We start from the raw sequence: 12,643 nt of genomic DNA, 5'->3' as shown, positions 1-12,643 counted from the left end.
ACAATAAGTATTTATATTAAAAATGGAAGATAACATTTTAAAAAATTAAAAGCAGACAAATTTCAAGCAAAAAGCCATGTAATAGCTTTGAAATTGTGCTTTGTCTTCACTGTCAGTCTATTTTAAATTGGATTTAGTAGCTAATATGTCTGGGTTATGTGCATATGCATCCATAATTTTAAATTGTGCAAAGCTCCAATACGAATAAAGATACGCAGATGCACTTTTGGAGAGAGAATGGGGGAAAGTGACACATCGCAGCTTAGGTGTTGGCAGGATTCTTGACAAGAGGTTCATTCTGAGCTCAAGTATAGCAGATGGATGCATCCTCCTTTCTTTCACAAAGAGCTGCCACTATTTCAGAACAGTGAAATGATGCACCATAACATTATATAATTTTCAGATTTATTTTGCAACCCTGGATAACACTTTAATATATCCTGCTAAAAAAAGTACAAGTTTTGAAACTTTTAATGGAAACTAAATGGCTATGAATTTTTTACAAACTCAGAAAAACTGTTCAAGCCCTCTGAAAGTGTAATTGTCTTTGAAATTAGCCAGTTCTGCTACAATAGAAATTTTATTTTTTTAAAAAATAACTGCCAGCCAAATCAAATGCCAGCAGATTCCTCTATTTAATTACCCAACCAGAAGGAACATTACTTTTTCCCCTTAGTTCCACAGCAATGGAACTAAGACTACAACTAGTTCAGAATTCAGCTGCCAGATTAATAACTGGGGTGAAGAAATTTCAGCACATCTCCCCCATTCTGGCCACCCTTTGTTGGCTACTGGTACACTGCCCAGAGTGGCATGGTTGCCAGATGGTGCGGGGGTATAAATCCAATAATAATAATAATAATAATAATAATAATAAGAATAAGAAGAAGAAGAAGAAGAAGAAGAAGAAGAAGAAGAAGAAGAAGAAGAAGAAGAAGACTGTATATTTTTGAAGAATTGGTAGCACACAAAGACACCACTGGCATTCAAAAGAGCAGATGACATTTACCTGTAATGTCAGTTATTTGTTAAGAGTAGAGAAGACTAATTTAGTCCCCTGGACTGCAAGGAGAACAAACCTATCAATTCTAAAGGAAATCAGAGTGCTCACTGGAAGGACAGATCCTGAAGCTGAGGCTCCAGTACTTTGGCCATCTCATGGAAAGAGAAGACTCCTTGGAAAAGACCTTGATGTTAGGAAAGTGTGACGGCAAGAGGAGAAGGGGACGACCGAGGATGAGATGGCTGGACAGTGTCATCGAAGCAACCAAGATGAATTTGACACAACTACGGGAGGCAGTGGAAGATAGGAGGGCCTGGCGTGCTCTGGTCCATGGGGTCTCGAAGAGTCGGACATGACTAAACGACTAGATGATGATGAGTATGCTTAAGTAGAATTTTTTTTTCTCTCATGGTGCAGATATTACTTCAGATTATATCAAGTACCTTTGAAGACTGAAATTTAACAAGGCAATTGTACACACATGTACCTGGAAGCAAGCACCACTGAACTCAGTGAGGTTCACTTTTGAGTAGACAATACATACCAAAGTTTGTACTGTAAAGTAAGAAGGGGATCAAATTATTTTCCATATACTGTACTCTGAGGAGGTAAATGCAGGTTCACTGGCTCTGAAAAGCTAAGCACTGCTTCCGTCAAAAGTCTTCTCCTCATGCAGCCTGGAGATACTATGGCACCACCAACATTTTATTCACAGATTTGTGTGCGGGGGGGGGGATATAACTGTAAAACTGCATTTACCTCTATAATTTGGGTTCGTAGCTATACTAGGCCTTAGAGTTGGGCTTGCATTCTGTCCAGCTGTTCTGTACTTATTGCCAGGTGTGACTACTGCCTCTGGCACAAATACTAAGAATTAATGTGAGCAAAATGTTGCTGCTCCCATTAATTTTGTCATTGAGACAAGACAGAAACAGCATGCTTGATCGACATGGGTGTATAATGAGACTCCGATTCAAATAGAAAGAGTATAGTGTTGCCAAATTGTATCAGGATTTTCAAGGTTTCTTCAATCATAGCTGACTTGATCCTCTGCCCCCACCCCACCCCAGAAAAATGTATTTTATCTAGGAGATTTTATTGCCCAGGAAGCAGAACAAAAGCAAAGCAAATATCGGTACTTACATTCTTATTCATATAATCATGAGAGGTCTCACAGTGAAGTCCCACTAACGTGACATGCCCAAGATAAGCACAATGTCTAATTGTATGCGTTTCAATGCTGTGGCAGTACCTTATGTTTTAAATGCACAGCCCAAGCCGCCTTAGAGAGAAATGGGATGCTTGAGGAATCATGCTGGCCTCAGGCGCTTTACACTGCTGAGAGTTTTCCTTTTTTCTCTCTTTCTTTGAAGATCAGGGTTATGGGCTAGGCACGAAGGATACATGCGCCTGCGAGCGCACACACACAAACACAATTCCGTAGTTGCCTATGATAATATTTAATATAGCAACCAAAAAAATGAAAGGTTTCAGGTTGCTGGATCATAGAATCTGAATTCACTTTAGAGACTGTACGGCTGAAAGTTGAGAGCAGCAAAGTACCATATAAAATGACTACTGCATAATGCCAGGACAACATTTACATAGACTTACCATCATACTCTTAAAGTGCATATTTAGATATATCTTTTTTTAAAAAACAGGGATGGTGGGGGTAACAGGCAATACACCGTCCATCTTCTCATCTGCTGAGGTGTTTCCTCTCAATCCAGTCTTTAACCATTGCTACGAGGGAAATTGAGAAGTACCTTGCCGTTTTCTCTGAGCTGGCACTACCATTGCCCTAAGGCAGGTGGCTGGCTGCCTCTGCTTGTGAGCCTTAGGTTTCATGAAGACTTATTGTGATCTGTTTTTCCTGGCCAAGGAAAGAGAAAACTGGTTTTGCAAGGGTCTCCCTCACAGGCCAAAACAAGATGGCCTGTCAGGGGAACTCTGCACCTTGACCTGCTTGAAAAGACAGCCATCTGTTGCTGTTCCAAGTCCTCCATACAGAGCACGTTACCATAGTCTCTCGAGACTGAAGGATGCCTAATCTGCTGCTTTGCCTCAGGCCAAAAAAAAAAAATGCCTTGGGCTGGTCTCAGAGCCTGAAAATATTGCTTTCTTGAGCTGGTGAAGCTGGCCAGAGGATTCTGGGAGTTGTAGTCCAAAACAGTTTTGTTTCCAAGCTCTGGCCAATCCTGCCTGCTCCTCCTCCAGAGGGCATATAACAGTGGATGGTATCTGAGAATGGCTTCATTTTTCAAGGCACACTTCAGCCCTTCCAACAGCACCGTCTTGGAATTAAGTACAGTATTGTAGCCTAGACATTCTCTCCCCACCCCCAACATGCACACACCTTCAAAGCCAGACCACTCATTGCCAACACATCTATGCAGGTAGGATTTTGCTTGGCTAGTTGCAGACTCCGTTGTAACACTGCAGGTTGCTAACATACGCGTCTTCACCTGCAGAGCTCTCAAAAAAGCTACTTTCCCCAACTATATATCCCAGAATCACACAACTAGGCTAGCCAATGGGCATGAGGGCTAAGAAGCCCTTTCTCCTTTTGTTTTTCAAGCTTCTCCAAGCCCTTTTACACAGCATCTGTTCTGTATATTCTCTGCCCTTTCCTCAAACTTACTGCTGCATTTCCCAATCAACTTCCACACACTGGTCTTTACGACAAAAATAGTCCTGTGAGAAATAACATAATTAAACGATCATAAATTCAAAAGAAGTAATAGCATGCTTAGCACAAAGCATGCAAAGCACACGTGACAGATCCATGGATTCACATAATGCATTTGAAGTAAACTCTGTGTTGTGTATCCAGTACAATACTGATTCTAACACTAAATAAATGCTTAAATAAAAATATCCATGGTCTAAAAATATTCTTCTAAGGTTAGGGCACAACCAGAGATATTAGAAACAGGATAAGACGAATGAAAACCCAAGTGTGCAGAAATGCTTAAAATATGATGTGGAAATTATTTCCATGCATGGTCATTTCCGGGATGGAATCTGGATTTTGCACAAAGGATGACTTGTGATGTCAAAGTGGTAAATTAAAATTACAATTGGGCACCCATGCTATAAGTATTGTTATATACTGTATGTATTAATTACGTTTATAACTCACCACCTTTTCTCCACTGAACCCAAAACTCACCTCCTCCTCTGTCTGGTTGTTTTCCTCACCACAGCCCACATCTTCTCAGCCCAAGAGTGTGACTGGGCCAAGGTCACTTGGGGAATTTTTTTATTGCTCACCAAGGACCAGATCTGGAATCTCCCAAATTCTAGTGGCACTAACCAGTACACTGTAACATTATGTGAGCCCCATTTGCAACCTGACATGGCCCAGAGACAGGCCTACAGAGAAAAAGACTGGTCAAATGCCAACCAGTGGCAACCATTATGAGGAAAGCAAAGGAGGAACAGGGTAGCCATCTTGAACTGTTCCAAATTTATGGCGGGCAATTATAATGGCTATAGGCCACCTCCAGTATCAGGGCAGAAATAGAAAAGAGGGCTACTTCACAGAAAGTGACAAAACATTATTCCACCATTTACAAAATGAACTTGCAAATTGATTCCAAACTGATACAAAAATATCTAATTCATAGGGAAAAAAACCAAAAGTCTATTCACTCTTAAGGGAGATGTGCTTCTTATCACAAAACTGCCCTTTTGTCCGCTTCTGCCCTTAGAGGCAGGAAGCTACTCCATCCAAATAGTAGGGAAGAGAGCTGTTGTCCTCACACGTTTCTTGAGGACATCTCAAGACACACATGGGCTGACCACAAGGTGCCAGAGCACGTAGCCCAACTCTTTTTGACTAAAGAACAAGGGAAGCTTCTAAATGGTCCCATCCATCCACAGATATGACCGTGACACATTTCCTGGATGGGTCTATAGACACTCTAGTGTCCAGTGATCTCTGTAAAGGGAGTGATAGTCTCTAAAGAGACCTCCGTTTCACATTCAAGCGGGAGCAAAGCTCTCTGGCAAACATTTGTGGCCTCACTCCTGTGAATGGCCTGACACGATGGTAGCTTCTCTTTCTGAAGCAGGGGTTCGCCACAATTCTCCTCCTCTCCTTGAGAGTCCACAGTGTGAGGCAGCGGCTGGCTCCAGGCAGCAAGCATGGGCGATGGCAATGGGAAAGGGCCGCTTCCTCTGCTTTTGTGGCAGGAGGAGTTGTGGTGGTAGGAAGCCAGCTCATTGCTCAAGTTGACTCTCTCAACAGTGGAACTGCTGGGAAGCCCACAAGGGCACTGGGGGCAGCCCAGCAAGCTGCTGAATGCCCGCCGGAAGTCTGCATTGAAAGCGTAGATGACTGGGTTGAGGGAAGAGTTGGCCCAGCCCAACCACATGAAAACATTGAAGACAGCCGGGCTCACGCAGGGGCCTTGACCAGAAAGTCGGCCTTCCTTGTCTGGCTTGGAGTCGCAAAAGGGCAATAGACAATTGAGGAAGAAAAAAGGCAGCCAGCAGCAGACAAAGACCCCCACAATGATGGACAAAGTCTGAAGCACCTTGGTCTCCTTGCACAGCGAGGTGCGCAGGGAAGAGGCAGGCTCCTTCCCCTGAGCCGAGCACAGGCCTCCTGCCTTTTCCAGTGAGGAGATGCGGCGGATCTGAGCTTGAGCGATGCGGTAGATCTGGGTGTAGGTCCCAATCATAATAGAGACTGGGATGTAGAAGCTGATCAAGGAAGAGGTGACAGCATAGGTGGGATTAAGCCGCGTGTCGCAGCGGTGTGGCGGATCAGGGCTGCCCCGTTCCTCGGCTTTGTGCCAATGGAGCTCCACCGGGACGAAAGAGATGAGCAGGGAGAGGGTCCAGGCCAAGGTGATCATGGCAGAAGCCACCCCCCGCGTCATGCGCCGCTCATAGCGGAAGGGGCTGGCAATGGCCCAGTACCGGTCCAAGCTGATGATGCAGAGGTGGAAGATGGAGGCTGTGGAGCACATGATGTCAAAGGCCACCCACGTGTCGCAAAAGCGGGCGCCAAAGAGCCAGGTCCCCCCTGCCACCTCAGTGACAGCCTTCCAGGGCATCACCAGAAGGGCCACGCAGAGATCGGAGACAGCCAGCGAGAGGACAAACCAGTTGGTGACTCTGGCACGCAGGTGGCGCGACCGGATAACAGCTAGGCAGACCAAGCTGTTGCCCGCCAGGGTACTCAGCACCAGCAGCGCCAGCAAGCAACCTGCCAGCACCTGCCCGCTATGAGCGCCGGCCTCCTCCGGCTGCTGCTCCACCGGTGCACGGCTGTCGTTAGAGGCGTTCTCCATCAGAGGGCGCGCTCTCGATTCCTGTCCAGGAGACGCTTCAATCGCTCTTCGTCCCGCAGGGTCCCCGCCTCTGCTCGGCCGGCATCAAAGCTTGGTCGGCTCCTTCTGCGGCGGCTCCCGCGAGCATCGCTTGCAAGCGCCGGATCCGGAGCAGAGGCAGCGCGTCGTCAGAGCTCGATCCAACTCCCCGGGGCTGGGCGGGCGGGATCGGTGCCGCTCCTCCGGTGCCAGCCTCGGATCTCCCCGCGGGGAAAGCTGCGAAAGTTTCCCACGATGCCTGCCGCGCCCCGCGCCTGATCCTGCCCGGTCAGAGAAGAGGCAAGAGAGTCAGACCGGTGGAGAGGAGCCCCTTTGGGCTTACCTGCGCTCTGGGCACCTGTCGGTTTAGGAAAGGAGGTGGCGCGGGAGCCGCCGTTTCTGCAGCGGCTTCGCTCAGTCCGCCGGTGCTTTGGAATCGGGGCGCTGTCTCCCTCCTCTTGCATCGCGGGGGCAGCAGGAGGCGAGGAAGGAGCACGTGGGGAGGAGACCAGCCCTTCCCCCGGGTGTGTGCGTGTGTGCGCGCATTGCTTTATATGCACTTGAGTTACGTGCCGCCCCCTGGTCTTTTGCGCGCTGGGGAGACTTCCTCCTCTTTTAAACTGGTCGCTCAAGGTCACTTAATTCACACACAGCAATTCAGGGAAAGGGACAGGTGGCTCTCAGAATTTCTCCGGCTTCAATTCCCAGCAGCCCCAGCGGACTCCTCGAGGATGATAGGAGTTATAGTTCAACAAGGTCTGGAAGGGCCCAGGTTCCTCTCCAAAAACAAAATTGAGCAAGGTGAGATTATAGCTCAAATATGCTTGTCTGCAAGGTTGCTGATGTCTCAGCCCCTCCATCTCCTAGGTCAGTGGTTCCCTACCTTGGGTAACCCGGGTGTTCTTGGACTACAGTTCCCAGAAGCCTTCACCACCAGTTGTGCTGTCTGGGGTTTCTGGGAGTTGCAGTCCAAGAACACCTGGATTACCCAAGGTTGGGAACCACTGCTGTCCTAAGGCCATCCGATCTCCACCACTTTCTTTCCTCCTATGGATTTACCAGACCTTCCTTCGCTGTCTGCGGATCTTATATCTGTCATATTTTCTGACTTGCCACCATTTCTAGTCCCTCCTCCATTTTATTTTTATATCTTCAGTAGACAAAATATTCTATAGCTGCTATGGGAAAGCTGTAATCAAAAGTTGTCGGCTGCTGGATATTTTCCCCTCAAAGTGGTGTCACGGTTTGTGGCCCTGAAACCAACATCAAACATACTGTTTCAAGTACTGGTATAATGTCATATGGAGTTAAACCCTGAGTGGCAACTTTGAAGGCTTGTGAGGGAAAAGTGAGGACATAGGGAACAGTGAGAATGAATCACTTCATGTTACTTTAATTATCACTACTCCAGTGTGAACACTTCCCAACGAGAAATTCTGGAGAAAAAGCTATTTTGGCACACTTCTCCTTCAACAACACTGGGGTTGGGGTGCCAGGCAGCTGGGTAGTTCAGAATCCATGTATAACTCTTATACCTATTGGAATAGCTTCTCTCGAGTCAACTGGCTGTCCTCTCTGGAAGCACTCTACTACCTATACCACATGGCTTGTCCTGCACCGCTTGAATAAACTTGCTTCTCTCAGGCATAGGTGAACATGCTAGGCTGACAACATAGAAGTCCAGTTGCCAGTCCAGTCCAGTTCTGCTCCGTCTTCTTGTCCTTTGTTCCAGATAGCAAAAAATGTTGGGACCATCCTTCCCCCAGCATCCTCTTAAAAAGTTCAAGGCCTCCCCTGGAAAGTGTGATGTGGGGTACATGTTGCATTTCATCAACTACTAGCCAGTTTGGTGTAGTGGTTAATCTGTGTCAGATTAAGAGACTTGGTTTCAAACCACCATTCGCCCATGAAACTTGAGCCCCTCTCTCAGCCTGTCCTACCTCAAAATGTTGCTGTAAGAATAAAATGGTAAGGAGAGCCACATACACTACCTTGACTTCACTTGAAGGAAAGCCAGATATAAATGCCATCCATAAACAAATAGGTTTAGTTCATTAAATGGTATATTATTTCCCTATCATGCAGACACTGTTTATTTACTGAATGTACTTTATTTATATCCTGCCTTTCTCCCAGGGAAGGGACTCAAGGTGGTACGTAACAGCTAAAACACATGTTTAAAAGCACAGTAAATTAAAAGATTGATATTAAAATACAATTAGCCCCAAACAGTGTTAAAAACATCATTAATTTTTTTAAAAAAATACATATTTAACACATCCCTCAGCATCTTATCCTGACCTGTTAGTACAAAGTTCAGCCTTTCATGCAATGTGGGGAGTGTGAATGCAGATGAACTCCACCTCTGGCATGAGGCCAGAGCAAACCGTTGCCCGTGAAACATCTTGCCTCAGAAGGTGGTAGGTTCATACTTGCCGAAGCATCTCAGGGCCAGCATTAAATTGAAATGTATAGATGAGAGTGCCTTCAAATCTTACAATTATGAAGATAAAAATTCGTGATATATAGATTTTCTAAATTTTAGCATCTCAAGCTGATGTCTTTCTGCCTTGTTTTGTCTTTTTTTTGTGGGGAGGGCTTGCTAGAACTTGATTCCCCAATAGTGCTATTAATGTTACAACACAGTCTGCACGGCACCGTGTCTGAGTTATCACTTCCTCCTGGGAATTAAAACAGATACTGCGACAACTTGAAAGAAAATGTTACAGCTGTGAAACTGCTTACATTGTTCTGTGAAAATGATTGGCTTTAAAATAAAAAGCCAGCTGGATTTCATTTGAGGGTGAGGGCTGCTCATAACACGATTAAAAAACAGTTTTATGCCTTATGGACTGCAAATCTAAATGGCAATTCAAAAATGCAAAAGAGTCCTCTCAGATTTACAAAACTCTCGAGTTTAACCTCATGTAATGAAGTGGGCCTGTTGCCAGGTAAGGGTATTATATAGGATTCCAACTTTGATATTCCAACATTTTTATTACAGTATCAACACATTATGACTGCTATCTTTAACCTTCTTGGACGACTCTGTGGTGAGAGGTAAAATGGGTTGATACCGTGGTCTTCCACTTTACCTCTGAATAGACTCATAGATATTTACCTGCAGCAATGCTTGGAAAGACAAGATGGTTCCCCCTTTTTTTGGACTACAGTTCTATTGTCCATGCCAGCTGGGGATTTTCTTGCAGGCAGAGTGCATGAGGAAACTGAGTGTGGCTTAGTAAAATTTAAAAAATAAACTTCCTCTAATTATACAGTGGATGAAATGGTTCAGTCAGGAACCTACAGAGCCGATTGGTCTCTCTCAGTAGACCTTATTTTGTTAGTTTACCTCTGTTGGCACTTTTTGTCTTAATATATTCACTTGGAGAATCTAGTAATGAGAAAGAATAAAATGTTTTCAGTTTACTTACAGCTCTTCATTAAAAAGAAGCCCAAACATAATGTGTGGGAAATAATGAGCTTAACTGGTCAACTAGCTTCATTACTGATTAACTGACTGGTTACATAGCTGACAGTACACTTCACTGTAACTGTCCCACTTCTGACAGACTTCATTGCTAACAGTGACAGAACCCTGACTGGGGGAAAAGGTGGGAAAAAGAAACTGTACAGTGACCTTAAACTTTTACACACTGATTTACAATTGGTTAGCTAGCTATGGTGCCCAGGTGCATAGATGGGATATGGGAAGCCTTGGATCCCTTCCCGACATTGCATTTTTGCCTGGGGGTGAGGAAGCAACTGCCTGTGGAATGGGCCATTACACACAGGATGAAAACAAGCAAGGTTTTGCCTAATTAGTGAAGCTAAACCTTTAATTAGCAGCACTGTTTTGTGCACATACACTTAAAAGTGCCTTCCACTAAACTGAATGGATTTAACTAAACATATATGGGATTACATCTGAACTAAAGCCGCAATGCACATTTGCCTGGGAGTAAGCCTCACTGGACTCAACAGAATTTATTCCTCAGTAGAGATCTACATATAGGCTTGCACAGTAAACAGTACAGCCCTAATTTAGGTGAATTTAACACCTAAATCAGCGTGTTCTATGTAGGGACACAACATAAAGGAGAAAATGCATAATAATATTTTTGGCAAATGATACCTGTTAGGTATTAAGCCATGATACAAAAATAATTTGGCAATTATAATTTCTTAATGTTATGTCAGTCCTGTTGCCTTGCCCTTCTTCCTTTGTAGACTGAGTAGTACAGTCAAAGAGGAGAGGTCTCTGCAATCAGGAGTTATGTAGAAGATGGAACTTCAGAGATTAGCTGAGGTTCCTGTGCACCTATTACAGACGTTCTGAAATTGGCCGTCCTCTTATCAAGGGTGGAAATGTCATTCTGATTGGAATTACAGAAATGTGGGGAAAAAATCACTAGCGTGTCTACGGTGGTGTAACTAAAGGTTAGGGATTTGATGAAGTGGGCCACCAGTGTTCCTGAATAAATAAATGTCAAATCATCTTAGCCTTGAGGGTGCTACAGGGCACTTTGCTGCTTTCACTTTTATTAGTCTGGAGTTTTTACCCTCTCCCTATGACTAGAGGTTGAGTCTCCTCTCACACTCACTTAAAAAGTTTTATATGATTTGGAAATGTTTCTTGATTGTAACATGACCCTTAATTTATTGAACGAAGTGTAAAAGCACTGAGAATTAATTTGCTGACAGGCTTCTGCAGCAATGAACACTTACCACTGTCATTCCTTGTGCAAACTGAAAGGCTGTCTGCTATGCGTTTCTGTTGGTTAGAAATTTTTAGCATTTAATATTTAGGCTACAGTCTTTTACGTACTTTCCTGGAAGTAGGTACCGATAAAAGCCATAGGACTTGGATCTCAGTTGCACAGTTAATAGTTTGGAAGAAGTAGCCGTGTTAGTCTGTATAAAGCATATCAGGCCAAATCCAAAGAAACAAAAAAGACAAAAACATGTGGTGCTTATTATATTATATAACAGATGATATAGAGTGGACGAGTAGTCCAGATAGGCGGGGTATAAATCAAATGTTTGTATTTTTAGTGGGGGACTTTTAGTGGGTGGGGAGTGTTTGGGGAATTTTATGTGTGTGCATGTGTCTGGTCTCTGAGTGTCTGTGAATTTCGTTGTATGGGTATATACTTACAATGACAATAAATTATTATTATTATTATTATTATTATTATTATTATTATTATTATTATCATCATCATCATCATCATCATCATCATCATCATCATCATCATCATCATCATCATCATCATCATCATCATCATTAAATAAATAAATAAATGAATGAATGAATGAATGAATTTTAATGCAAGCTTTTGTGGACACAAATCCACTTCGTCAGAAGTATGGAAACAGAATGAAATATTGAATGAAATACTAGTTCATACTAAATATTGATTGGCTTTTGGATATACAGTTGTGTTCAAAATTATTCAACCCCCAATGCTGTAAAGGGGTTTAGGGACTATAGTGTACATTTGGAATTGTATTCAGAATGAAATCCTACAAGGACGTTTTAAAGAACCAAATGCAACTAAAATAACATCAATTGTTTATGTAATACAGTAGTAAATGTTTCTTTTGTGGTTTCTTCATTGCCACAATTATTCAACCCCTTAAAGACTACCACTCTGAAGAAGAGAGGTTCATTCAGGTGTTTTCGATCAGGTATTGAAAACACCTGTGGATGTCACCGAGCACCAATCAAGCATAATAAGCACCAATTAGGCAGCTTTAAAATGACTGTGATACTCAGCTCCTTCTAGACATTTACTGGTGTGGTTACAAACATGGTGAAGTCAAGAGAATGGTCCAGGAAGACAAGAGAAGAGGTGATTTGTCTTCACAGGAAGGGCAATGGCTATAAGAAGATTGCAAAGAAGTTAAACATACCAAGAGACACCATAGGAAGCATCATTCGCAAATTCAAGGCAAAGGGCACTGTTGAAATGCTACCTGGTTGTGGAAGAAAGAAGATGCTGACTTCGACTGCTGTGCGCTACCTAAAGCGTAGAGTGGTGAAAAGTCCCCGTGTGACTGCTGAGGAACTGAAAAAAGATTTGTCAGATGTGGGTATAGAAGTTTCAGCTCAGACAATAAGGCGCACACTGCGTAATGAAGGTCTCCATGTCAGAACCCCCAGGCGCACCCCCTTGCTGTCTCCCAAGAATAAGAAGAGTCGACTGCAGTATGCCAAAAGTCATGTGGGCAAACCACAAAAGTTGTGGGATAGTGTTCTGTGGACTGATGAAACAAAATTAGAACTGTTTGGGCCCATGGATCAACGCTATGT

General features: G+C 43.8%; 1 protein-coding gene across 1 annotated transcript; it reads right to left on the bottom strand.

Moving 5' to 3' along the window:
- Window positions 1-2,082: 2,082 nt before the first annotated feature.
- LOC110084122 (D(1) dopamine receptor) lies at window positions 2,083-11,718 on the bottom strand. Its single transcript, XM_020803192.3, has one exon. It carries the CDS (start codon window positions 6,307-6,309, stop codon window positions 4,933-4,935), a length of 1,377 nt encoding a protein of 458 aa, XP_020658851.3. The 5' UTR covers window positions 6,310-11,718; the 3' UTR covers window positions 2,083-4,932.
- Window positions 11,719-12,643: the final 925 nt, after the last annotated feature.

The sequence above is a fragment of the Pogona vitticeps genome, chromosome 3 (genome assembly GCF_051106095.1).
Source record: "Pogona vitticeps strain Pit_001003342236 chromosome 3, PviZW2.1, whole genome shotgun sequence".
Taxonomy (NCBI): domain Eukaryota; kingdom Metazoa; phylum Chordata; class Lepidosauria; order Squamata; family Agamidae; genus Pogona; species Pogona vitticeps.
Note: the sequence above shows the minus strand (reverse complement) of the source record. Positions and strands in the feature narration are given on the sequence as shown.